Source organism: Calypte anna, chromosome 1, assembly GCF_003957555.1.
Source record: "Calypte anna isolate BGI_N300 chromosome 1, bCalAnn1_v1.p, whole genome shotgun sequence".
Classification (NCBI taxonomy): domain Eukaryota; kingdom Metazoa; phylum Chordata; class Aves; order Apodiformes; family Trochilidae; genus Calypte; species Calypte anna.
Genome location: NC_044244.1, coordinates 44,616,262 through 44,643,836, shown reverse-complemented (window position 1 = coordinate 44,643,836; position 27,575 = coordinate 44,616,262). Strand labels below are relative to the sequence as shown.

The window sequence follows — 27,575 nt, the reverse complement described above, 5'->3', positions numbered from 1 at the left end:
TCACAGTATTAGAAGGGAGTGTGATGTGAAATTTTCAAGTGGCAAGTTAAAAATAAACCAAAATTATGTGTTTCTCTACAGGACAGAGCTAAATTTGGTGAACTCATTTGTACAAGACCGTATAGATGCCAAGTTTTACATTGGTTCAAGAAACAAATTAATAGAACAAAAATCCACCAAGAACTGTTAAGACTGAATAATCCATCTTTCAAGAAACTGCTGTGGCACAAACCCCAGGGGCTAAAGGAGCGCATTAGGAAAGTGCCTCTACATGTTTATTCTGTTCTTTTAACATTTCTGTAGGCATTGTTGTTGTTGACTGTCAGTGACAGGATATTGAATTAAATGGACTTGGTGTGGCCTGACCCAGTATGGTTGTTCCTCTCTTGTGGTTGTAATCTGAAGATAGTTCATCATGAGTCGATTGAGTTGCTCTCATCAGCACTGAGTCGGGGTTCACTAATGATGAGCTGTATCTGATGTTTCTTTGCTGTCTTCTCTATCACCTGTTTTTTGCTTCATCTATCTTGTTTCTTAAATAGCCATTAGGACATCCACCTGTTCACATGAACTTTTATTTTGGGTAGTGTCACCTACCCATATTTCTTCGGAATCCAAAGTTTTGTAATTCTTTTAAATAGCATTTTCTTACTTGCCTGAAGAGTGGCAGGAACGGGGATCTACTTCCATTTATGTAACCAGCCTCTGTCATTATACAAGACAGAATAGTTCACGTACATCATGCAAAGCTGAGCCTGGGACTTTTGACCGTAGCACAGAGATGAAACAGCTTTCTACAATTACTCTCAAGCAGATCAGAAGGGGAAAATGTTTACAAAAAACAGTAGTAAAGGAAGAAAAGGCTTAACTGTAAAATCAGTAAAGATGAAAGTAAGTACATTGTGAACATCACACTGTGGTTACCACTGGGATTTTCTCTTAAAAATTCTCAGCTTCGTTGTACTTCTTCTGTACAGTTTCTCTGGCAGCTACCTTGACACAAGCAGCAGTGTAGATCAGCCTCTGAGGTTTATTCTTTTGTTTGTAGGAGCTGGTGACCCTGCCTGCCAGGTACCTAAGCACAGAAATCAGAGATGCAGTAGCATGTGCCAGCTGTAATATGGCCAACTGAGGTACTAAGAGCTGTGAAGGTGCAGCTACACTGGCTTCATCATTGACTAGGCTCTAGTTAGTAGGGGAAGGACCCAAAGCCCCGTTGTGAAACATCTGGCAATCCCAGCTAGCTCCAACAAAAATGGGATGCGAGGGCCCCGCCTGTGTTCCTTTCCATTGCTGGGGAACTTAGCACAAGTTGTGCACGTAGTGGCTGGGGGAAGCCTGCCTCGCCTTCAGAGAGCTGAAGGGCTTGCTAGACATGGCAGGGATAAGCTTCGAGGTGTTTGGTGTGTCAGACAACTTGGATGGGAGAAGGAGGAAATGACTCAGAGGCTGAAAATGATGAGTTTCTTAATGCTTGGTATAGGGTGAGGGTTAAGAAGAACGTGTTATCCTCGGTATAGATTACAGCATATAATTGTCTCTGCTCGGTACAGGCTCGGCGCACGACTCCGGGGCCATTTTAGGACCGAGCCAAGTCTGACCCTGCAAGCTGACCTGTCCCGGCGGAGAGGTGCTGGCGGTGGGCTGGATCCCCAAGACCCCTGAGGAAAAACAAGACCCCTGCCGGGAGCTGCCGGTGCTTCCCCGGGGTGAGGGCAAGGCGGGGCGGTGTGCCGTGCCGTGCCGAGCCGTGCCTGCCCGCCGGGAGGAGCGAGGCGGGGCGGCCCCCAGCCCCTCGCCTCTTTCTCCAGCGGCGGCTGCCGTGCGCACCGCCCTCGCCCGCTGATGCAATCGGAGCCCGCAAGCGGCAGCAGCAGCAGCGGCGGCGGCGGCAGCGGCAGCAGCCCCGGCAGAGCCCGCAGGAGGATCGGCCAGCCCGGAGCCCGCGCAGCCGCACCCGGGGGTTCGGCCGCCCGCGGGGTTTCAGCAGCAGCAGCGCTGACCGAAAGGAGCGGCGGCCTCGACAGGGAGATCCCCCCCGTTTGCCAGCATGATGAAGGTAAGCAGGGCGCGTTTCCTGCCAAAAGCTCCTCGTCCATCCCTCGGGGGATGCGGAGTAACGGAGGGGATTTGCGGTGGTTTGCAAGAAAAGCGGTAGTTTACTGATTTGTGTTCGCAGATTTTATTGCTCGTATTTGTTATTTATGCTTTACGAAGATCTCTTTCCCCAGGAGATACATTGTTGGAGGTTCAGAAGGGGCATGGGTGTGATTCCACCCCTTTCCATGTTCTTTCATTGCAGACAGCATGTGTGGAAATGAGTCGGGAGGGAGAAGCGGGGGGGTGGGGAGGAAGGGAAGGTGTTTAATTTCCTCTGTGGGGTTATTTCTTGCTGTTTATTTGTAATGTGGGACTCTTAGTGATGGAAAAGGAAAAAACTGCAACGGGGATGGTCTCCTGGCAGACATCATGCCTTGTTACAACTGTGACTTTATTATAGATCTCATGCCTTCTGTTCTACTAAAATAGCCTGTAGGTAAAAACCCAATTTTGAGTCATTTCAGAAATAACTTTGAATAATGGAAGAGGAGTTGTCGGTAGTGAACACCAACATGAGAGATGAATGAGAACTCTCAGTGGGAACTATCTTTTTAAATGTCATGTTTACATTCTGCTTAGTGAGGCTGATCTGGGGATTAAAAAGAAGTCTTCCTTGTCAAGACAAAGGACATGGAGATAACTCGGATGCTTTTCAATTAGATTGAGGGAACATCACAGCAACTTCATACCCCATGGAACAGCTGCACTGAGTCTTGGGTTTTGAAGGTCTATGCTGTGCTGACTGAACTTCACAGCCGTAGCATGATATCAAAGTTAACAGCTGAGGAAAAACAAGACAGAGTTATTTGCTTTCCTTGAGTAACTGTAACAGACAGAATATGGGCACAACAGGTATGTGACTATCAGGCGTCTCCCCAGCCTCCTCACTGCCTTGTGACAAGTGTTATTCTCATCTCATCCTAGGTCTCATCAACATCGTTCTCCTCTGGGTGGGCCTAGCAGTGGTGCAGGTGCTGATAGAAAGGCTAGAATGGGTGACTGCTGTGGAGCAGCCTCAGGAGGCTCTGATTAGCCCATTTACTCTTTCTGCAACAGGAGCTCAGCTGACCAGCTATAGCAGAAAACTGATCTGAAACTGCTGAGGCAAAATACACAAACAGCTACCCCCAGCCAGAACACTTAGAGTCAGAGTGCAAGCATGCCAAGGAGTGAGATAGTCTGTAATGCTTTATAACACTTTTGATGTACCTGTTGTGCATCTAAGAAAGAGAGCATCACATCACCTTCATCTCTGGGGTGTTATCCACCACCTGGCAGTAATTCCCAGTAAATGCTCTGGCATGCCCATGCAAAAAACAAGTAGAAAGGAAGCAGCAGACCTACCTGTCTGTTTGCCCAAAGCATCACTGAACATCTCACTGGGTTATTTTCAACTGCACAAAACCTAACTGTGCTTTGTATTTTACTTTAGAAAAGATAGCATGAAGCAATGGCTACAGGAGTAAAAATACACTTGTGTTGCTTGGAAATGTAGCCTTGGGCAAGTCAGTTCTGTCTGAGCCCTTTACTCTTTATTTGCATTATCTCTTCAGACTAAGCCCTTCAGGGTTGTGGCTGTCACTGCATATTTGTAGAACATGTATCAAAGGTGCAGAAAATTACCATTTGATTATCATGATATTTATGCAAAACCCAATAAATTTATAAAGCTACCACAAAGACACAGCACAGTTACAGCTCCTCATCCCTTCATCTCCCCCTTCAACATTTCCTGATTTTAATCACAACTCTTCCTTTCTCCTTGAACCATTTTCAGCCCAACCTCAACCCTTTCTTTCTGTCTTGTTTAAAGAAATGTTGAAATCTGCAAAGTCATAGTTAAAAAAGAAAACTGCAAAATCATCAAGTAGCTTTAACACAGTTGATATATTGCTAAAGCAGTCCATGGGCCATATCCTTTAATTGGATAGATGAAAAGAATTCAAATGGAATTCAATAGTGATGAATTTATCCCTGGAAGGACAATGTTAGGAAAGGAGGTAAAACATCTCATCAGTTGTGTAAGCACTCAATGACTTTGAATTTGTTAAGCAATTTTAAAACAATTTATTTGGTGTGGACTTGCTAAAGAATGAGAGTAGTCATTATTTTCATTACTTCCTGATGTTATGCTATTTTCTTAAACGAAATCAAACCCAAACATATAGTGAACTTAAGATTATTAGTAGGTTTAAAGACAGGACCTTCAGTGTTAGGATGCAGGATCTAAGGAGTAAATTCTGCTTGGAAAAAATTGCACAAAAATTGCACTTTATGTCACTTTAGTGACATATTATGTACTCCACAGTGCTAGATAAACTCATTAGAGACTTCCAGGAGCTCTAGTCACTCAATACTGATTATGGGGTTTGATAATAAATTGTGGCTATCCAGCTGCTACAATGGCTGTAACATAGAGATTAAATGTGCAACCTTAATCTTGGATGACTGAATTTCAGTGATACTCAGGCATAAATCAAAGAAGTATGTGACCCTAATTTGCTATTTGTAGTAATTTACATGTGTGCAACTTGATATCTCAGTTCTTACCTAGGTTGAAGTGAATGGCTTTACCTTGGAAATGATTTCTTTACTTTATGACTTTATACATTAAAAGGACAAGTAATATTACCTCATAAAATAGAGCCCCTGTTGTATAAGGGCAATTTAGCAAATATTGCCATATGCTATTACAGATGAAAATCTAGTGTTATGCGTATGGAAAGGTCTAATGTTGCCCTTGGGTGTGTCTGTCAAGTGGTCCATGAACTAAATAATTGAAACTATCTTTAAAATTACCTAGAAGTTTTACCCATCTGTCTTTTGTGCATCTTGCCTGTAGTTTATTACTTTTTTTACAAACTAATGTCATAATACACTTCCAGCAGAGTTACTCATTTACCTTCTTCTCTTGAGGTTTGCAGTTTTTTGTGGGTTTTATTTTAGAGTACACCTGATGCATTAATGAAGTGCAGCATATGACTTCTCAGTAGGTAGACAGCTAATTCCATTTGCCTATTAGAGCATTTCATACAGCAATTGATAAGAACACTTTCAGTAAGCAAAGAAATATAGAATCATAGAAAGTTAGGGGTTGGAAGGGAACTCGAAAGATCATCTAGTCCAATCCCCCCTGCAGTGTCACCTACAGCAGGTCACACAGGAAAATATATTAATATATTTTATATATTATATAAAAATTACATATCTACTTAAAAATATTTATATACTTAGTATATTAATATATTGCTTTTCCTGGTATAATAATAGGGTTTAATTTCTCAAAGATTTGATTATACTAATTTCCAGTAGCATTCACAGAGATCAGCGCCATGCAAATCATGTCCACTTGTTTAATTTTATGTAGACTTTTGTCTTAGGGGTCATCACTTCTATAATAAATGCTTGAATTTGCATTACCTTTACTGAGAATTAACTTTTTTTTTTTTTTAACTTTGACACTGAGGGAACAATCTCCAGGCACTGTTCAGTCTGGTGAAGTGGAGGCCTTGGGGTGACTTAATAGCAGCCTTCCAAAATCTAGAGGAAAATCAAGCAGATGGGGCAGGTTCAGCAGTGATGTACAGTAGGAGGACAAGAAACAATGGCATAAATTGTAACAAAAAAAAGGGTTTAGACTGGATACAAGGGAAAAATTCTCTCCACAGGGACAGTCAGGCAGTGGAATGCGTTGCCAGGAGAGGCTGCTCAGTCTCCATCTTCGGGTGTACTCTCCGTCTTTGGGAGCTCTTAAGAGCTGACTGGATAAAGTCTTGAGAAACCTGCACTGAGGTCAAACCTGATGCAGCTTTGGACCAGAGGCTGTCTGAAGCCATTTCCATCCTGGAATTTTCCTGTGGTCCTGGAAGAAAGTTTATGAACTAAGTTCAGGGGTTTTTTTTTTTGTGTTGGTTTTGGTTTTTTTTTTCCCGCTGGTTTGTGTGGTTGTTTTGGTTTTTAATCCAGTCTTAGTCTGACACAGTAGTGTGGATCAGTACATGTTTGTCCAGAGCTCTTCTTGCTGTCTCCAGTATAGGCAGATACCTTTGCAGAAGGTAGTTTCTTTAACGTGTCAGTATAGTGGTAAAATTTTGTTCTTCTTTATTATCATTAGGGGCTCCAAGTGCTTAACAGAAGAGGCTGAACAATAATGCTGTTTTATAAAGCTGCTTTACAATAAAGCTGCTTTACTTGGACCCTTTGGAGTTTGTTTGTTGGAGGGTTTTGGGGTTCTTTTGTTTGGTTTGGTTTTTGGTTTTGGTTTTTTTTGTTTTGTTTTGTGGGTTTTGGTTGGTTTATTGCTTTGTTTTGTATTCCCTGGGACCCTTATTGGTTTAATTGCCTCATTAGGTAAGGTTTATCAATACTTCATCAGGAGTGTGCCTACCACTGAGCAAGGAAAGAGGACTGTACCTCCTTCCTGCACTCTCAACAACTTCATAGAATTTTCAAGGTTAGAAGGGACCTTACCTCTAAAGTACTGTGCTTTTTTTCCCCTCATCAACATTAGAGACCCAAGCCAGTACTTTTCCTCATAACTGGAAAGCATCCTGTTTTTTCTAGACTTTTTTTTTTTTTTTCTTTTTTTTTCGGATATTTTAAGAATAATTCTCTAAACAAAGATCATTGTACCTGTAGGCACTGGCCATGGGAAGGGAAAAGAGGAATGTCAAAAATCTTCAGAAAGTTACTAATGTAAAGGGAAAGTTCAGGCATTATCTCAGGGATTTAAAAATCTTTCATAGGGTTGATTTTTTTTATTATTATACTGCTAGCTTTAAAAAAAAAAATAACAGCGTCTTGTTTGTTTTGAAATTATTTCACAAGATCTTTTTTATGTCTTTTCAATGTAACTGATTGGAAGTAAAGTTCAATGCACTGTTAGAATTCTTAACTTCTGAAAAGGTTCTGTTTTCACTGCTTTAATATTTGCTGCTAAATTTTCTATGCTGTTTAATTTTTCCTTTAGTTGTGGAAAACCAAGCACTGGTAAATCTATATAGATCACTGAAAAAAAAAAGAATTTTTTTTATTTTTCTGGAATGTGGACTTACATATGTTAATTCAGATACAATAATTTAATTCTAGATGTATATTAATATTCTCTTGCAATACATTTATTAATTCACAAGGTTTTATACAAATGGACATTATAATGCAATTAATTAAAAATCATATAAATCTGACTTAAAATCAGCAGTGATTGTATACTTTCTGCTGGTGCATAGAGTGCCTCATCCTCCAGCAAAATAAATTTTTAAACAAAATAATACAGGGAAGAAAACTTCATATCAAAATCTAGTACTTGAAATATTCTCAATGTATTTAACAGCCTAGCTGTTAAGTAAGTTTCTTAACTGATGCAAGATGTAGGTGTTATTTCCCTGATTTTAAAGTTTGAGGTCAAGTTTGAATGAAGAGGATGAATCGATGTTTAAGTAATTTTTAAATAGGTTCTATAGTTGTAAAACATTCAGATGGACTGTAATAATTTTGAGAACATCAGGATTTATTGAAATCATAAAGGTATCCAGGTCACAGTCAGTGCTTGTGTTAAGAGTCAAAACTCTAAGTCCCTCTGAATCCTGCCCTATAGTGTGGCAGTGCCTGCTTACAAACACAAAACCCCACTTCCTGATTGCTAGAAAGTATTGCCTGAAGTACAGGGGGTGGAAGCCATAAAAATGAATAGTTGTGCATTAATATAAAAGTGTAATGTGAGCCAAGTTTATTCCTCTTGCACATCATGAAGCAGTAGCTGTAGCATAGGGTGTTGTACCATGCAGTGGTTTCACAGGCACAGTTTTTACCACAGCTGTACAGCTGTGTGTGTATAAATGCATGCACACAGGAAGAAAATAGTCATACTGTATTCACGTGCCTGTGTATTTGAGGCATTTATCCATCGTGACTATACAATATTTTTTTGTTTTTTTTAAACAAGTATGGTGATAAGACACGCTGTAATCTTTTTATATCTGCAGGGGATCTAGACTGCAGATTGACTTAAACTGGATTAACTGTCTTTAGAAACAGAGGTGCAGTTTGGAAGGCAAATGAAACAAAGTTTCCCGTGCCAGGAAGTGTTTTGTTTCTGTAACCATAAAGGAAGTCCATTGGTTTGTTTGTATTTGGTTCTATTCAGTTTTTCTTCTATTACCTTCTAACACTACTGTGCTTTTTTCTAGATCTGGTCCTGTGTTGTGGCCCAGTCCATGGCCCAGGCTTTATCCTCAGTATTACATAGTGCTTTATAGAATAAAACCAGAAGTTCTTTAGTCTATGCTTTTTTATACATTAACAAGTGTCTGTACCATTAGAATAGCTTCAATTTTTTAATAATTTGCATTTCAACACCTTTTCAGAGTTTATTTTTGGCATTTTCAAGTTGATTCTCTTCTTGATACCTGAAGGTAGTTCAGTAACATCAGCATTCCTTTCTCATTCTCCATTGAGTTAAAAATGCATTTACAACAGTTTTCTTTCAGATCTTTTAAGTGGTTTTACTGTAGCCATCAATGTTTTCATCCTGTGAAGTGGACTAAATATTTATTGCAATATACAGAGAAAGTTCATATTCTGTCCTGCTGTTTCTAGGTGAAGTGGATTTCAGCAGTGGATAAATCAGATCCAACTCTAAAGTGTTTTAAAACGCTTAAGGTTAGCTTCACAGATTCAGAAATTATAGAGACATTCTAGTCAAGAGCATTGATATTCATATGGGTTGAATCTGGGTTCATGCAGGTGTTAGAAGTCAGTTGTCAATTTGGATGTATTGAGCTGAGCAGGGCTGGTTTATCATTCATACAGATGTTGAACTGTAAGAGATCTTAATTATTTGTCATTGGTCTGCTTATAATTTTCCTTGCTAGACCCATTTTTTAGTATTTCAGTTATCCTTTTTCTAATAGAGACTGTTAATTTGTAATGACCTTTTACTATGCCATAATTTTGACTAAGGACCTCTGTTTGCTTTGTGTTTAATTCATGCTTAATGCTGACACCTTCACAAATACCTCATCTGTGACCACACTTTTTCAAGGCCACTTTTACTGTGCTCTGTACTGTTTTGCTCTCAGTTCCCAGGGTGGAATCCAGTCTTCTCTGAGTACTGTCAACAAGTGATAGGGGATTTCACATGAAGGACTTGCTCACAGAATATTTAGAAATGACACACAGGAAACTTCAGCACAACTTCAAAATTTTGAAATTTTATAATGCTTGATTTTCCCCTGTCCTAGAGCTGTTACACAGATGAATATATACTAAGTAGGTGGAGTATCTGTCTTTGTCACTAGTTTAATATATTTTATTTCTTTTGAGTAGATATCAAGAAGAGCAGCTTCTTGTGGCTGTTATCTGAGTGTTTTTCCATGTTCAGGGGAGTAATGTGTGACACTATACAGTGACAATGTAGCTGTGGTCTCTTTTTCTTGGTTTGTTTGTAAAATGCCATAGGATTATTTACATTTGCTTGGTGTGATGGATTAGGGTTGCTACCTTCTGTTGCACCCACCAAAACCTGTAAAGACTGTAAAGCAAGAGAATTTCCTAGCTCGTTTTGAGCTGGACATCTTCAATGTCCAGTATGCAAATATATTCCCTATCTGTACTTTGTTAATCTGAAGAAGAACACAAACATCATTGTAGGTGCTGTTTTCAAGCAGGGACCAATGATTATCCCTCTAGCTCTGGTCATGGTGACCTTTACATCAAGGAGAAAGCTTCAACTTGGTTTCTAATTTATTGAATTACATCCAGTTAAATTAAACTAAGGCAGCGTTTGAACACACAACAAAAGACATGTCACAAGGATATAAACCAGTCTTTGGTAAAAGTCAGGGAGAGGTCTCCCATTGCTTAAAATGGATTATACCAGGCTTAAAACCCACTGGAGCTACTATAGAGAGGTCTGCTGCTGCCATCACCTGTGTGCTGTTTTGCATGGGGCACAGCTGTGAGTTGATTGCACAGCCAAACAGCATTAATCACCTACACTTGTTCTTCTTCCTTCACTGTAAGGAATGTGATGGGTATATCTTTATAAGGAAGAGGAGCTATAGATTTAATTTTTGGGGAGCTGTGCATGTCCTGTTTTGGCACCTGTCTATCCCTCCAGTGAATTCCCTGAAGCAACTGCTGACCAGTGTGAGGTATGCCAAGGGGACAGTCTATGCTTCAATTTCCTGTAAAAGTGAAGGGGTATTTCTACCCTCCTTCACCCAGGTGTTGTGACTGTAGAGTCAGTAACATTTTTTAAGGCTTCCAGGTATTACAGTGAGAAGATTCATTTAAAGATTACAAATAATGAAGGTCTCAGTTCTTCAGCTGGAACAAGCAGTGAAGTAACTACAAGCATCATACAGACCAGTCCACCATTAGGATTCGAGACAAAGTGTGGTATTTACAACACCTCTAGACAAAGCTTCCCATCTTTCTAATTTTGTGTTTGTTTGTTTGTTTGTTTGTTTGGGGGGGGCTGTGTGTGTGGATTTTTTTGTCTCTTTGTTTTGCTTTTTTTTTTTTTAATTTAGAGAGACCAACTAGATCACTCAAACCTTGAAAGCTCAAGTCTGGGTCCTTTTGCAACACTGTGGCCAAATGTTCAGGGACAACACCTCTGTATACAGTTCTGCCTGCAAACAAAAAATGGAGACTATGCTCCCACAATTGAAAAGATGAAAATAGTAAAGAAAGCAAGTTTATAAAAAGTCTCTGACTAGTCAGGCAAAGTGTTCTGCAGTATGAAGCCAATTCCAATTCCCAGGTTAGATAGCTGGTGCCATGCTTTATCAGCTTCATCTGTTGGGCAATTTACAGCTAAAAAAACTGCTTGGGAAGCAGGGAGCAGGCAATAATGGCACTAACAGCCTAACCCAATACAGAAGGTCATGCTTCTTGTGCCTTTGCACGGGTGGCATTTGATACTCAGTGATGAATTAAATAGGCCATGAAAAGTTATCAGGGCTAGATGTGGTATCAAGCCAACACATGTTTGCCCTTTACAGAGCAGCAACCACATGGACAGTTGCATAATGTTTTATTGTACTTAGTGTTATTTGAGAGCCAGATGTGTAAGTTACTGTTTTATTATCTCTGGTGGGACTGTATGCAGGATTTGTGGTGGAAAAAAAAGTAACTCATTTCTCCTCCAAAAGCATTTTTAAAAAAAATCTTTTTTACACCACTCCCCCTTCTCCCCCCCCAAAGCTTTTGTTTTCAGTGTGTGATTCATCATTGCTCTGTGTCTTATGTAAACCTTTATTCCAGAGCAAAATGGACTTAAATGGGACACGGTCTAAGCACTCTGAGAATAGCTGCAAATGCCCCCTTATACAGGCCAGTGATTCTGGCCTGACCCTGTGTTTCTTCTGGTTCCGCTGTAGTTATGAGGGGCTTACCAACAGGAGTATGTCCTTAAATCCAGTTTTTTGTCTGCTAACTCTTTTCTTTAAGCATGTCAGTTCTCATTTTGGAATCTGTCACTCTCTGTGCTGTGTTTTGTTGTGTTTGTTTGGTTTTTTTTTTTTCTTTTCTCTAGGAATCTACAATGATTTCTTTCCAAACTGCAGAATCTTTGGTCTCCCACATTAATTTTCTGCTTCCAGTTCTTAACGTTCAGTAATTCTTCAGACACTGATTTGATTTGGTTTTGTTGTGTATGCCTTCATGTTATTCACATGAGAATTTGGTAACTGCATCAAGCCACTTGCCTTGGTCATGAGCTGCAGGATGTGTGTGTATTTTCCACCATCAGGGAATTTCAGAAAGAAATTGTAAGCTATATTTTATGCATCTCTAAATTAGATCAGTGGTGTACAACTTTCTCAGTATATATATATAAAAAAAAGATAGCCAGTATAACTGAATCCATGTGGAAAATAAGTAGAATAATTTTTATTGTACTTGGGCTCATCTTTGCTGGTGTAACAGTGCAGTTAAAAATGTTAGCTCTGCTTAACTTTACTATAAAATCTTAAAATATGAGTTTAGTGCCTGGCATTATGGAATATATAAGCAAAGACAAATGTTAGAGAAAATGTAATGAGCATATTACATATTACAAAAGCAAAGCCTTTTTACAGTGCTAGGGGAAAGTAGGAATGGCATTTTTACCCTTTCTCATTGCCAGTTTGATGTAAAGTTCTCCTCCTCCCAGTGAGACGTGGGCCTAAACACAATAAACCCATGGTGACTCTAGAAGTTTAACTTGTTTTGTTTCAGCAGTGACCATATCCCATAGCCACAAGACACCATCTAGTTAGGAAACAGGGAGATGAATTTATAGGTCAACTAGATCTAGCTGGTTGCTTTAACATGTTTTTCTTTCCGCCATTCTAGCAAACAATGCACTTGTTAAAAACATAATCAATGCTCGAGCGGACAAACAAACCAACAAAAGAGGCACTTAGAGGCACTGCTCATAGGAGTTAGAGATGGAAGAGCTCCATTAGGTCATCTGCCTGCTCCCCTAATAGTGGGAGGCTGTTCTCCTCAATTAAAAGGGAAGAGTCGGTGAACTAAACAAGAGTAAAGACAGAGGAAATGGCACTGGGGAGTGACGGAGCAAGAAGAGGATAATAAGAAGGAAAACAAGCAAGAACAGAACGAGCAGTAGGCTTAGAAATCAAGGTTAAAGCCCATGGCATTCAGAGGTCATTCGCAAAGAGGATTTCTTTTAGAGTACGTGCCCAGTCTGTGAAGAAAATAGGAAGGAGGATTGTATGGTTGTGCAGGAAATACATTAAAGAACTAACTATTGAATAAAGGGCAAGCATACAGAGACGTGGTGCTGCTTTATGTCTTGTACTGGATGATGCTGCTGGCAGATTTTCAGTATTTTTAAATTGGGAAGGATCAAATTGTAGACTCCGTGTTGTATAATCGTAGACTGTGGCTCATGTTATAAACTTTCTGAAATATCTGGCAAAATAATTTTAGCCTGGAGCTGAGTAACTCTTTCGTCATATTCTCCTTAGAAAAAAAGGGGAACATTGAATTAATCTATTTTCTATTTCTGGTGAACTCTTTTCTTCCCTGTAGCCTTCTTGATAATGCAGTTTGTCAAGCACACATTCGTTTTGGATTTCAGAAGTAGCTGTCCTTCACCTTGCCTAACTTGCTGCCTTTCAGGTGAACTGATACAAGTTTTCTGGTATAACAGGTTAGGCATTACTGAACCCATTCAAATACTAATTTAAGCACTGAATCAAAAAATTGGCATAGTTTCCTGGAGAGATTTCTCACTCGAGCTTTGACTGCAGTAACTTTACTTTGGCAATGTTGTCCCGCATTTATTTAATTTCATGGTCTGATTTTAGAGTTGCAATAGAGCTATAAATGTTGCTAAATATGAATCTGGGGTGCACTAGCTGAATAATTCAATTTATTTGAGTTGTCTGGTTCAAGGTTTTCCTAACCAATAAGTCATGCTCATATAATCTGACTTGCCTTTTATTTAAACATAACAAAACCAAGGATACTTGTTTAAACAGGAGCATATTTCAGTTTTATTCAAACTACTTAAATTGCTTTAAGTTAAACCAAATAAACTGATCAAGACAGAAGGTATTGCACAGTAATTTGGGCTAATATAATAATAATTATTTAATTTCAACCTTACTTTTTGCAACCAACTTTCTTAGAAAGAGAAAGTCCTGTATGTTCTAAGCCCTCATGCTTACACTCTGATGGAAAATTAAACAATGTGGAAGCTTTCTTTTTCTGCTATGCTAGTTGCCCATATTTTTCTTTATTGTATACTGTTATCACACTGCTCAAGGTTGAAATGTGGCCAGAGTAAGATGATAATGTGCAGCTGACAAAGCATCAGGGCAGACATAAGTTTGGTGAGAGTAGTCTTAGAAAAATGTATTGGAAGTGCAGAAAAAAACCCAGTGAGAATTCTTCATGAGCCAAGTAAAAAGCTAAGCACTGGGACTGTGTACTTCAAACTGTCTTTTTTTTTTCCTTTGCGTTTGTACCTTGGTGCTGATCTGTGCATGCATTGAGGTGTATCATTAGAGCTACTCTGGAATTTGTGTTGTACACCTTCTTTGATTTTATTTTTGAAGACTGTCAAGCTAATGATGGAGAATGCTCCAATCTAACAATCAAGGATACTTCAGAGATCTCTGTCTTGATAAGTAGTTAGAAATACAATTTATGAGTTGCCCTTCTTTCTCTTTCTGTCTTTCTGTCTTTATTTTGTAAAGAGTAGAAGTTTGGGGTTTTTTTTGTAAAAAAGTTGTGTGGATAAGGCCTGGCATTATACAAATTACCCAGCCCAATGAATGTACTTGGTGACATATGTGTATGTTCACCTTCACATATGTACAATATAAAGACGGTATTAAAATATTTTGATGTCATGCAAGTACTCCCATGGCAGCTGAGGTAAACATGGCTCATTGGTAGATTCCATAAATGAGCATTGTGAACACTGGAGGTTTTTCATAGGTATTGTTAAGTAAGTAACTTTTAAGTTGACATTAAAAATATTATTATGATTTGGCTCTGCAGCAATATTCAGAATTTCTTAGTCTGACAGCAAGTGTTGTTTTTTGTGTTTTTTGGTTTGTTTTGTTTTTTAAAGCTATAAACATTACTGCTTCTTTTCTGAAAAATTATCTTTTATGTGGTGTGGCTGCCAAATTGTATTAACATTTTCCTAGGGGCAGATGAAAACTCTTCTGAAGTCATGGAAGTGTTTTAAATAAATGATGGTAGCAATACAGAGAATATGTGGTATTTGTGCATGTTGGACTCTATGTTGGACTGCTGGAACAGAAGGACAACTCTGATATGTATGTCTTTGAATGCCAAAGTACCTGACATCACACTGATTTGACTCACCTGTAGGCAGTAACATATAAGTCATGTATTAAATTTATTTATCTGCTAGATTCCTGGAATCTGCTAAGTATTCTAATTTCATTATCATTCCAGTGTAAATTAGAGCATGAAATAATTTTTAGATGTGAAAAAGCAGTGACTTGCTGTTTTAGCTTGGAGAAATGTATTAGAAACAGCTTTTTTCATTGAAAACTTTTAAATGTGACTTCTGACTGAAAGGAAACACCCACTCTATCTTTGCTGGGGCGTGGTGGTTACTACAAGACAGTCTTGCTCTTAAATTTCTCTACATAGCAGGAGATGGAGTTGCTTCAGTAGAAGGAACTATATGCAGCCATACTGTGGCTTATTTTCTTCTCTATGTTCTCCTCCATGAATAGCCAGTGTCTGCCCAAAGTGCATTGTCTACAATTCTTTCATGGGAACGAAACTGGGTTGTCTGATGTTCCCTGTCAGTGGTAATATTCTAACCAGAGCACTGGTTCTGTTGGTGTAATTCTCTCTCTGAGTGGAGGCATCAGAGACTTATATAAGGACACCCTGGTGAAACTAAAAAGATGACTAAGGAGTTTGTGAAACTGTAGATCTCGAGTTATTTTGAGAAGTGGCCAATATTATTTCCTAGCTGAAAGTGTGAACTATGTAGAAATTATTTGCAATATATTTGTTTACTTCTACTTTCGATGAGGGACACTTTTCTATTGTCTAGTAGTGTGAAGAGTTATCAAACAACAGGAAAGAGCGAGCAGAGAACTAATGAAATAATTATTTTTATTGAAAAAGGTTTACAAATTTTATGGCATATAGAGGTAACAGCAAAACTTTTTTTTGAGAACTGGTGCCATTTTTAAAATTAAATAATGTAACCTGTGGTGTGTGAAAGTAAGTGTGCAGGTGAAGTTAACAGCTATGAAGCTTCTGGAAATTTCAGTTTCTATTTCATAACTGAGGATGAGTGTATAGGATAGCTAAAACTTAAGAATATCAGTTTAACAAAGATAAGGTATAATTGCATTTTGTAAAAAAATGAGAACAATGACAGTGGTGCTGCCACTGGGTCTCAACAGCTGCAAAGTGTGAGGGCACAGGAAAAACTGAGGGGGATTCATGTAGTCTAGGGAGTTTAGGCAGGAGACAGGCCTATTTTTGTGGCAGAAAGTTTTTTCAGCTGAAGGGCAAGTGATCTGACTTCATAAAAGAGGTATACTTTCCATTTTGAATAATGTGCAAGATGTAGGAAGATGATCTAAAAGATGAGCATAATTAGAGGCATGGCAAAATGGTGAGAGTGAAGCTGGGTACTTTTTCAGGTCCGTGTCCACAACAGAACAACAGCCAGAGAAGGGAAGTGCCAAAGACAGCAGGGAAAGCCAAGAGTCATTGACTGGAGCATCCTAAAAGATGTTGAAAATGCACTTGTCCAATGCAGTCTGAGGATCAAATGCAGGTGCTGAGTGGTTGGGTTTGGGAAAGGTCTAGCAGAGGTGGAGATGGTAACAATCAAATAAAATATTTCCCAAAGTGCTGATAAGTGTTATGCACAGAACAGTCTCTCACATGTTTGGAGTAGACAAACCTCCCTAAGGCTTACATCTTCTTTATACAAGAGTTAGATTGGAAGTAAGTATTAATGTGAGGGAACACTATTATCCAACTGTTTATTGAGTGATAACTTTTTGTAAAAGCTAAAGGATTTGTAATAAATATTGTACCACTGAAATCATCTGTAATAGCTAAGACAATTACTCATCAGCAGGTCTTCATTTTAGTAGTGTTCTTAATGATAAATAGACATGTAAAACTCATCATTCAGCAAAATTTAATGTAATGCTTTGCACTTTTTTCTCATGTAGGCTTTATGATGATAAAATCAATGTGTGATTTCAGTATTTTTGAAGGAAAACTGTGAAATACTCTCCTCTTTTCAACTTAGAAAAAGCATTTAAATATACCATAAAGAAAATGTTAGGTCTACACAAACAAAGTAGGAAATCCTGTCATGCTTCTGTAATTGAATAAGAACTTGATTCAGTCCTCAATGACTTTAAGGAGACACTGACACAGTGGTTCAAATGTATATTTAGGATAACATGTTTTAATCCATGCAGTTTAAAATCTACCATGCTATTAAATAAAACGGGCAAATTTATGCTTGGTACATCACCCTTGGCAATGTTGGCACTAAACCAGGGAGTAATTTTCCCTATTTCATTTAACAATATGTTTCAGATTTAAAAGCCATGGAGCCATTAAAATATGACTCCATTAATTAGAAAGTAATTGTGGCATGGCTTTCTTGTGCTGAGGGATTAACTCAATTTAATCTCAGTGTGGTTAACAAAAGCAGTTAGCTACTTGCTTTAAATAGGAGTTAAATCTGTAAAACACAATGATTTCATGGAGAACAGGATTGGCTCCATGGCATATGCCCAAAAGAACAGGCTGCTGGCTTCATGGAGTTCAGGGGGAACCTTGAACTGAAACTTGGCACGATTGAGCCCCTAAGGGCTCTTCCTGTAGGTGGTCCTCACTTGAAATGCACATACAAGTTTTATATCTTTTTAAAGATCATGAAAGAGAGTATGAAATTACATCCAGCTTTGGTCCTCTTCATTGAAATCAGCACTTCCTTTAGGGCAACTTTATAAAGCAGAGATGGGATGAAGCTGAAGCCTGATGGCTGAGTATTTGTCTGTATTTGCTGTCACCAGTAATTATTATTAGAAAATATAACTTTTCATAGTAGATATTAAACGAAAAGCAGCTATGGAGTTGGAGCTGCTTGAGGAAAATGATTGCTCCACAGCTGGCAGTTACCATCCTGTTAGCTGGTAACCAGCACTCTCTCCACCCTAATTTACCACAGCACGAAGACACATCAGTTGGATTAATTAATCTGCAGAATTTCTAACTATTAAAAACTGATGGAGTTATGATGGCCTCCTGGAATTTTACCACTGAATTTGGAAGTATTTGAAGGGAAAACAGGGAAAGCAAGGACCTATTATACAGTGCTTAATTCACACAGTCCCTCCATTTGCTTAACACTTTAGTCCTGCCAGGGTCTAACACTGAATGCCATTAGAGAGGCTCTACCAAAAAAGCTTGTCTTTTTGGAGTAAAAAACCCCCTAAACTTTAAGGCAAGTAAAACATATTTTTAATAAGGTTTTAAGTTAAAGCACCTTGGTACATTCTAAAGGGAGACTTCTCTCAGCATCTCCTTCTTCAGTTGATAGGAAGGAGTCTGTGGCTGAAATTTCACATCTCACTGTGGAGGTTAGAAAAAAAGAGGAACAGAAGGGTTAAAGCTGATGGTGAGAAAAGGCAAGAGGGAGTTATGGCTTCCCTGGGGCATTGTGGAGGAGGGGAGAGGAGGAAGTGAGATCTGCTGTGACTGGGAGTTTGCTTTTTTCTTTTGTTGGTAGCAAGCCTGCTATTGGTTGAAGACACCATTTGTTTTTTGGGTTTTTTCTGTTCCACATATCCCTTCCCCCCCCCATACAAGATTTTCAAAAAGTGGAAAAAAAATCATGTTACTTGCCTTTTGTGTCTCAGTTCCCAGCCCATTACCCATGTGGCCCCAATTCTGAACTGACAGGATGGTGACTGCTGTGGGATTGTGGTGCTGGTATCTCCCTGACACTGCCCTCTGCTCTACACACAGCTCTCCTTGTAGGTTTAGGGCTGCTTCCTGGTTAAGAGGTTGGGGCAGGGATCTCACAGGCTGAGCATGAAGGGTTTCCTGAACAGGGCTTTTCTTCAGGGGACTATACCTTCGAGCTGGGGCTTTCCCACCTGGGCTTGGACTGCCCAGTCAAGATGCAACAAGGCTGAGGGGTGGCAGGATGAGCTGCAGCCACAAAGTGGTGATCAGCCAATGTAGGAATCTGCTAGGGCTTTTCCTTTGTTGGGCTGAAAACCCCTCCCTTGCCTGTTAGACATGGCAACAGCATGCCTTAGTGCCTCTGTCTTTCCTTCATCCTGTTAGACAGGCTTGTGACCAGCCTGTTCCCCCATGCCCTGTTTTCCCATCCCTGTGCTCAACGCAGCAGCTACCCATCCTTTCTGCCACTCCCTCCATCTTTCCTGTCACAGTTCCCTTAAACCATCCCCTTCATGGCCCATCCCCAGTCAGAGCAGTGTTCTTCACATTTCACCTCACTCCATGCTCTTTGGTGTAATGTTCATTTACTGGCTACTGGCAAGGAAAGTCTGGCTAGTCTAGCAAGAGGGTCCACAAGGATGCCAGCCTGATGGAAACCTGGGATCTAGCTTTTAGGTAGATGGCTTCACCTGTTATTCTTCCACTGCTGAACAGAAAGATGCACAGGGCTATGGCTCCTTTTCTTTTTGTTCTTTTCTAGCATGGTCAGTAACAGAATCCTTAAATTCAGCATAATAGATAATTCAAAATACTCTGCTAATTTATTTGTACAGGTGGGCATTGCTTATCTGTCTTTATTTAATTCAAGATTTAACAAAAACAGTTCTTTCCTTTTTTTTCTTCCATTCTGTCTAATCAGGCTTCTCTGAGAAAAGGCAAAAGCAAATCTGCTAGGTGAATGCTTTAGTAGAGAAGCTGTAATCTGTTTTAATTGTGTAAGGACACTATTTATTCAACCTTGAATGAGGCTTGTGATGTTTATACCCTTCTGCACTTCACAGTGATAATCGAACCTGTTGTCTCTCTTAAAAAACCCTGAAACACAGTTGCACAAAATAACGCAACTGAAGTACAGCTAAAATCCAAAGGCATAATGTTATGCTGGGAAACTACCAAAAAGTTCTTGCTAATATATGGCTGATGAGCTTAGACTGATCATTCAGTACAGTCTGCCCTAAAAGCATTTATCTGAACGTGTGTCTATTATTCTGCAGTGTGCATTGAATTTCATTTCCTCTGTCTTTTTTTTTTTTTTTTTTCTAGGGCTGCCAGAATGAATGCACAGCTGGAGGATGTTCAGGAGACACAGCAAAGCATGTGACAGAATCTTTCAAGGTACATTGTTTGTTAAAAGACTGGCTGGAGTATTTCAGTAGATGGTGCCAAACAGTATCTGTAATGGCAGTATGATTGTGGCAGTTTGGCAGTGATTGTTGTGCAAGTGCTCATAGCTATTTACTCACTTGAATGTCATAATTCTATACATCTGTAAGTTGCATTTGCTGAAAATGTTTTCAAAGTAGAAATTTAAAATGTTACAAGAACTTTACTATAGTTTCAGGTACTAACTAAAAGGCCAGTAGTCATTAAGCAAAATGTAAAATGGTATAGGTGTTTTTATTTTTAACTCATATCTGCTTTGAAATAAATAGAAATAAAGATTGATTCCCCATTAAGGTTTTTTCCAAATGAAGTCTATGTAACACTATTATTTGTTGAACTTTGGCATTATGAATGATGTTCAAATGTAGTTTCTTCCATCTGGTCTCAAAGTTGCAGAACTAAGGATCTCAGGGCACACCACAGCTCTGTCAGATTATCAGCACTCAAGTAGCAAGCAGGACTATGATAATAAGGAATGCTGTGCAGCTGCCATGAAATTTAATTATTTTTTTTTTTTCTTTCATCTTTTGCTTAGAATTGAGCTCAGTTAAGATATAGCTCTTTTCTTCTCCTCCTTCCTGAACGCAGTGGTAGTAACTAAGAGCTCATTTTAAACACCATATGGACACAGATGTCAACTATTAATTTGGTGTTGGAAATATAAAGCCCGTCAGCATGTGCTCCTTTAAGTTCTACCTTTTGTCCTGATTATTTTTGTCTCTCTTTTATACAGTTTGTCTTCATTCCTTATGCCACATAAGCTGTAATTCTTTCTCCACCTTTATTTTCTTGCTTTACAATGTTTAAAAAGCTTGATCTCTCTTTTGCAGATGTTTTAAAAAGTACCCAGATAAAGGTGACCTCACTTATGCTTCTTCAGCAGTTCCCTTCCTGTTATTGCTGACTATTGTCAGCAGCACATGACATGAAATTGTAATGATACTCTTTGAAACTGTCACATTCTTCCTGATTTTTTGGGCCAGTGTCACTGTTTTGCAGTCTTCTGAATTATACTGAGGTATTTTCCTTTTAGTTGTCAGATATAAAAAGTGACATATAAAATGCAGTGTACTCCTTGGTAAGATTTATTCTGATGCCTTATTGATTAGCCTTATTGAAAACAGAATTGTTGAGAGTCCCTGACTACAGAAATTTGTCATGTAGCAACATGCCACTTCTTTCTTTTTTCTCATTCTCAGCCCTTCCTTGTTCTTTTCTTCCTCATTTCTTTGCATTGTGCCTCTCTAGCAATTCTGCCCAAGAAGGAAGTTTTAGGATGACTTTTCAGTGAGAAGGTCTAATTTGGAGCATGCTGAGAAAAACAGGCACATGCAACCAATTTTGAAACTGCAAGTTCTGCACAGTTCTGCACTCCACACTTGTGAATTCACCTTTAATAATAAACAAGATAGATCTCAGCAGATTCATTCAGTAGGGTGTGCTAGTGTATTTAAAAAGAAAAATTGCTTTGCAGAGAGGAGACACATAACTGCACTGTTGCCTTCCACTAATTGACAGAGTACAGAAGGAAGATGGTGTGACAAAAAAGTGTTTGGGTCATAGGTGAACCAGGCTTAAATTTAACATAATCATACTGACAGTCAAACAGGTGCCTTAACAAAGGTCCAAATATTGGGCAGCACAAAGTGAGATTTAATCCAGTTTTCTTTCCATCGATACATGTAAATCAGCCAGAATGGCAAATTGTTGTTCTGGAGTGTGCTTGAGGGGGAAAAAAATATACTAGCAGGTGGGACAGATGGTTATAAAGAGAGTAATACTAGAAAAAACACCTGGCTCAGGCTGAAGTCTGATTTCTAAGTCCATTCCTGCCTTATGGCTCTGTTTCTGAAGATTAGCAGCAGTAACCAGAAAAGGGTACATTTTTTTAGAAAATAGTGTGAAAGTTAAGGGGAGACAATACTGCTTGCAGTTCCATGAATTTTAATAGATTATTTATAGTCTCTTAAACTTATTTCTCAAATTAAAAAGAAAAGCTTTATAAATTAAGGAAAAAATAACACCAAATACAAATAGAATAGCCTGGGTTGATTCTAAGGAGCTTTACAAACACTTTTGTGGACTCTAGTTACAGTTACAATTTCAGAAACTATAGCTAATAATATTTCAAAGGAATCAAGCTGACTCATGGGGCTGACTGTGCTGAAGAAAGCTGCAATTTTGTGCCAGAAATTCTAAGTAATCCAAGATTGAGGGGATGTAGAAAAAGCATGGTTTTGTTTTATGCTTACATAAAACATGCTGTTTAAAATGGATGATGCCCAACGTTTGAATGCCATATTAGCCCTCTGAAGACACTTCATTTTAGAATGCAAGGCTGTGCTTTTTATGTGGGGTGACCTTTGAATTCTACTTTGATTTCTGCATAACTTGGAAGGGTGGACTCAGTCACTGTACGCTGGAAAGGAAGGAATGAATGCTACCTTCAGCTTCTGGCAAGCACCTCTACTGGCTGCTCCCTGTTTTCAGTTCTCTGGGCTTCTTGTAAATCAGGATGTTGGGACTGGCCCTTTAGTTCAGGAGCAGTGAAAAGGAACACCTTAATTTGACTCCTCCCGTTAAAAATCTTACCCTGACAGCTCTGTGATTTAAGAGATACTTAATGTATCATGTTTTGAATTGACACCAGTGATTATTGGAACATGTAAGAACATCAAAGGAAACAGTGATTTTGCTAGAGTTTCTTGTGTTGTAGAAGATGTCAAATCTCCACTAGTTATCTATCCATGTCCTTCTGCAGTGAAATCTTCCCTCCTCCTCCAGATGTCGTTTTTGTTTCTTTATTTAAATAACTGGTTGTGGTTTGTGACCATAACCTAAGAAGTTATAACTGTAGTTTTTGTGTACTGCCAGCTCTGGATTTCTAGGAGGGGCATATGTAACCAGTAATGGAAACTGCAGTCATCCTCTGTACCACTGAACATACTTCAGAATGTTGACACAAGAAATGCAGATATCTGGTTTTCCTCTTCTGAATGTGTTTTTCCATTCTGTAATACCATGAAACAGCACACAGTTATTTCCAAAGCCCCTAATGTTTATGATTAAAAATCTGGTAATTTTTAAAATGCATTCATTCTGGTTTCTTGTAGTGCCACGAGACAGACTGAATGTAATTTGTATAATGTAGTGATCTATTTCCACATCTAACTTTGATCTGGTTTCTTTTAATGTGTGTATTAGCTCTGGCTTTGGTCTTAAGAAGCTAAAGGCAACAATTATTTCCTTTTCTTTCCCTCATGTTATCAATACATATCCAATAGTAGTATTTTAGCTTTTATGTAACATAGTTATGTAACATTTTCCATTTACAACACAAACACAAAGAACATTTTAAGAAGTTATTATCTATGTCTTTTACATTACTCTGTTTTTTAAAGAACTGAAGCTATGTAGAATTCATTGGGCATCTTACTGGTACAAAGTTCATTTCTTTTGTTTTAATTTTTAGAGGCCTACTGACTGTACCAGAATGGTGCCAACCTTCTAGGGAATACTGGCTAGTCTGCTGCTCCGAAGCACAATAAAGTAGCTGTGGTTTACAAGTAGATCTGGATTGACTTGCTAATATGAAGGCTTGTGGTAGAGGAATGAAAAACCTTTAACTGGAGCTTCAGTATTTGGCTCCTCACATTACTCTGAATAACCATGAGTGTTCCTGCACAGTTTTCTGCAGAAGCATCTGACCTTTCCGGGCTTGAATCCTGTGGGATGTGAGCCCCTGGCAGACTGGAAGCTATACAGGCAGGTTAGTGCAGTGCTGTTCTCAAACAAGTAACCTCTGTTGAGATTTTGGATTTGCTTGACTGAAAACATTGCTATGATCATAAATTTGCATGGCTTCCAGTTTGAAGCTAGCTCATGTCTGAGATGCTGGATAGAGTAATGATGTATGTTTTAGTATTTGTGTCTTGCATTGCTATGATGTTTTAGAGCCCAAGCTGGGAACAAGCTGCCATCGTGCTAGGTAAGGTACAATTTAGAACATAAAGTTTATTTCCACACTGTAGACATAACCTACAAATAAACATCCCAAGTCCCTGAAAGTTTTGCCACATATTCCAAATCTGTAGTGTGCCTCTGGATGAAGTATAAAGAAAGGGAAAATTTATTATAGCTAATAAAATATGTATATAGGAAAGAGGTTTTTTTACAAACTGTCTTAAAGCAGTAAAAGGTAACCAATTGCAGATATATGGATGTCTGTGTTTGTGTATAATATTACACAATTAGGCATCTCCAAATAGTCTGTGTCTTAGAACCATAGCTCATGTAGTCTGTCCTTCCACTGAAAATGTGACTCTCAGTAGTGCTAGACCAGGTCAGCTGTGGCTTTGTCTGCTCAGTGCAGTGCTGCACTACTCTTTAAGAAAATATTTTTTTCTTATGTCTGCTCTGAACTTCGTAAGCTAAAACTGTGTTTACTACAATTTTGTAGGTCCTCTGTATCTGTATAGCCTTAGCCACTGTTACAGCTCGATGCCAAGGTAGAGGCCAATTTTATTGTTGTTGTAACAGTATTTATCATTTGTAGGCTGGCTGTTGCTTTAGAAAATGTAACACTGATTTTATCTTGATTTCAGCTCAGTCACTTAGGTTTTTATCAATGGCAATAAAATTATTTGCTTTTTGTCATGTATAGAATAATAAAATAAAAAAAAACAGAGTAATATTATTAGATTGTGCCTTCACATCACTTTACTTTGCCTCCTAGCAGGGTATGTGCATGCTGCAGAATTACTTCATGTGATTTACAAAGACATGCTCTCATCTTCACCTGCCAAGAGGAAAACCAGCTACAGCACTGAGAGGATTAAATGCCAGGGGGTTTCTGTGGCGTTCTGTATCCACACAGACATTGCATGAAGACATTTGAATATTACTTACAGTATCTGAGCAAGACTGTCTTACAGATTTGCTCCTTCCATTCCAGTTACTAGGAAAACAGAGGTACAGGTCACAGTAATGATCATGGTCTGTTTGCAGTTGAGCACCCTGTTTTGACAAAAGAAAGAGCAAAGAAACAAAGCTCAGGTTTTATTAATGAGTGTTTCAGTGGTTGTTGGTTGATAGGAAAAGCTGGCTTTCTTGAAGGAGACCTTGCAAGTTGCATGCAGAGGTGGAAGGTGTATTAATGCAGCTTAATATTGCTGGTAGCTCCACTTGGCACATCAGGGTGTCTAAATCAAATTTATTATCATGAAGTAGTGCTACTCCTTCAGGATTGCAGTAGCCAAGAAATCCTATGGAGAGGAAAGTTCTTAGTGCTGTGAAAATTACAATGATATGTTTAGGGATGATTTCTCAGCAGTCTGCAAGTAGGTTTCTCCTGTGATCAGGAACCCAGCTATACTGTGGCCTTTGAGAGCTCTGGTGCTTCTGTTCAGTTTTAGCTTGGTGGCAAGTAGTTCTCTGTTACATTTCAAGGGGGTTGTGTCCTTCAGCTAGTTGCAGGCTTTTAACAAATAGATTTTCTAAGCTATAGTAGAGAAACTGATTGTCTCATTACTTGAAGCTGTAGGAATTGCAAATAAAGCTATTTGTCTTCAGCAAATTAACAGATGCTTTTAGCTAAGATAAAAGGAAGATGCAAGAAAAAAAGCCAGGGGACAATTTGGCTGAGTTGATTTATAGCACAACAAAAGTGATGCTTTAACTTCCTTTTAACTTGGGGCTTTAAGATATAGTTAGTGTCTGTAAAAACACAGAAATTGTACTAGAATTTTGGAAGTTCCATTTGGCTTGTATCCTTTCCTGGATTTATTTTTTCCCAAAATGAAGAATTGCTTTTAAAGGTAAGGCTTTAGCATCAGCTAATGATTCCCAAAGGAAACTGACTCCAAAATATATTATATCCATGCTGTTCTTTTCCAAGAATTCTTAATTTTTAAAATCATTTTGATATCAAGACCCCAAATCTGATATTAAATGTGTTCTTTCCTGAGCACACATGAATAGGAACCACACTTCAGTAATATAATTTAGTCTTTTTTCTTTTTTTTTTCCCCATAAGACTCTATTGGCCTTTCTGCTTGATTTTGAAATCATTTCTCTATCTTAACTCATGAACCAAGAGCATAGAGAGCTTGGAAGAGTTTCATAATCGTCCTGTACTTAGTCCTCTTTTCTAGGAAAGTACTGAAGGGAATGAGCTGGCAAATTGTGGCAGTTTCAGTGGCAGATCGAATGTGGAAATTCATGGCAATTTTAAAATTTATCTTCTTCTACCAGTATGAGAGGGAGATTGGATAAGAGAAAAGAGCAAGTATGGTTAACTGAATGTTTGAAATTATTCCTGTAACCTCTGGGTAAGAGACTGTACCATTAAATAATTTTATATTCCCCAAAAATTCTGAAATTCCATTTGAAATAATGAATTCTGAATGTCTTCATTCCATGAGTACACTTCCCTGCATGTCTGCAAGCTTATTAAAATCAGGGTAAGAAGATTTAATTGCAACTGCTGAGGATTTGGACATGTGAGATTATGATTCTATTCTTGGCTATTCTGCATAATGTGTTTGTGACTGGCCGGGCTACTTAGACAAAACATTTCCCACTTGTTTGTCTGAAATTTAAGTTTGCACTTTATCTCTTTATTTCTTCTTTCAATATGGTTTTGGGTTTGCTTGGTTTTTTTTCCACACTTTCTTTCTGTGAAATAGAAATTATGCTTCCCAAATGAGAAGACAGTAGTGTCTTAAATCTTTGTGGACCAAATTTTATAAGATTTGTTTTCATACAGCATTTTTTCAACATTTAAAACCCTGTGTCACCGTACAAAAATGTGGTATCAATGAAATATCACAGGTCTGTATTCCAGTTTTGCATCCCAGGCCAATGTGAGCCCTCATCTTTCGTTAGGCTCAAACCTTCTCCCAGGCAAACTCTGTCTAAAAATGGAACATCATGTTTATGCTACAGTGCAGAAATACAGTGGCTGTGAGGCAAGGAGCAGAAACTGCATCAGGAACTGCATTAGCCAAGCTGTCAGATCTTTTGAGAAGAAACGTCTTATATACTGATACTGAATTAAAACACATATTTTAACTAGCTAGTGTGTTCCATTCATGAAGAATGGTCCTCATTTTGTAGATATGGAAATGTTTGAATATGAGGCTATGAGACGGTTTTTTGTGCAAGACAGCAAGCTACTAAAAAATTGCAGTCTGTTTCCCCTTGTCATTCTATGTGGAATTGCTTCTCTCTAATCAAAAGCCGAGGTATATCTGCATTGCAGGCATGCAGTGTGGTTGCATGGCCAAAGAGTTGGCTTTTTTTTTTTGCTTTTTGTTTTTTTTTTTAATAGCTAACTTGACAATAAATGAGCTCCAGCAGTGTTGGGTTTTTTTCGGTCCAGTAAAGTGACTGCATTAAAGTCTGCTCATAATTCCTCCCTAGTCACACTTTTTGACCAAGCCCCTTATTTAAATGGAGTAGCTGTTAGCAAACAGAAGTAGTTCATAAGACCAAAATGTAGTAACATGTCCATTTCCTGTTTCTGTATTTAATAGTCTTTATCAACACTTTGATAGCTTATATTTTAGAGA

The 27,575-nt window shown here is 38.6% G+C and overlaps 1 protein-coding gene across 4 annotated transcripts in view; it reads left to right on the top strand.

Annotated features, from left to right (window-relative positions):
- The first annotated feature begins 1,765 nt into the window (after nt 1-1,765).
- BCAT1 (branched chain amino acid transaminase 1) overlaps nt 1,766-27,575 on the top strand; it is a 62,304-nt gene continuing 36,494 nt past the window's right edge. For 3 of the 4 annotated variants that reach the window (XM_030468076.1, XM_030468071.1, XM_030468072.1), the window contains exons 1-2: nt 1,766-2,059; nt 19,885-19,956. In XM_030468076.1, coding sequence (XP_030323936.1) covers nt 2,051-2,059; nt 19,885-19,956 — 81 coding nt within the window. In that variant the 5' untranslated portion in view covers nt 1,766-2,050. The remainder of the gene's footprint in view (nt 2,060-19,884; nt 19,957-27,575) is intronic. The other variant, XM_030468084.1, reaches the window with a different exon arrangement.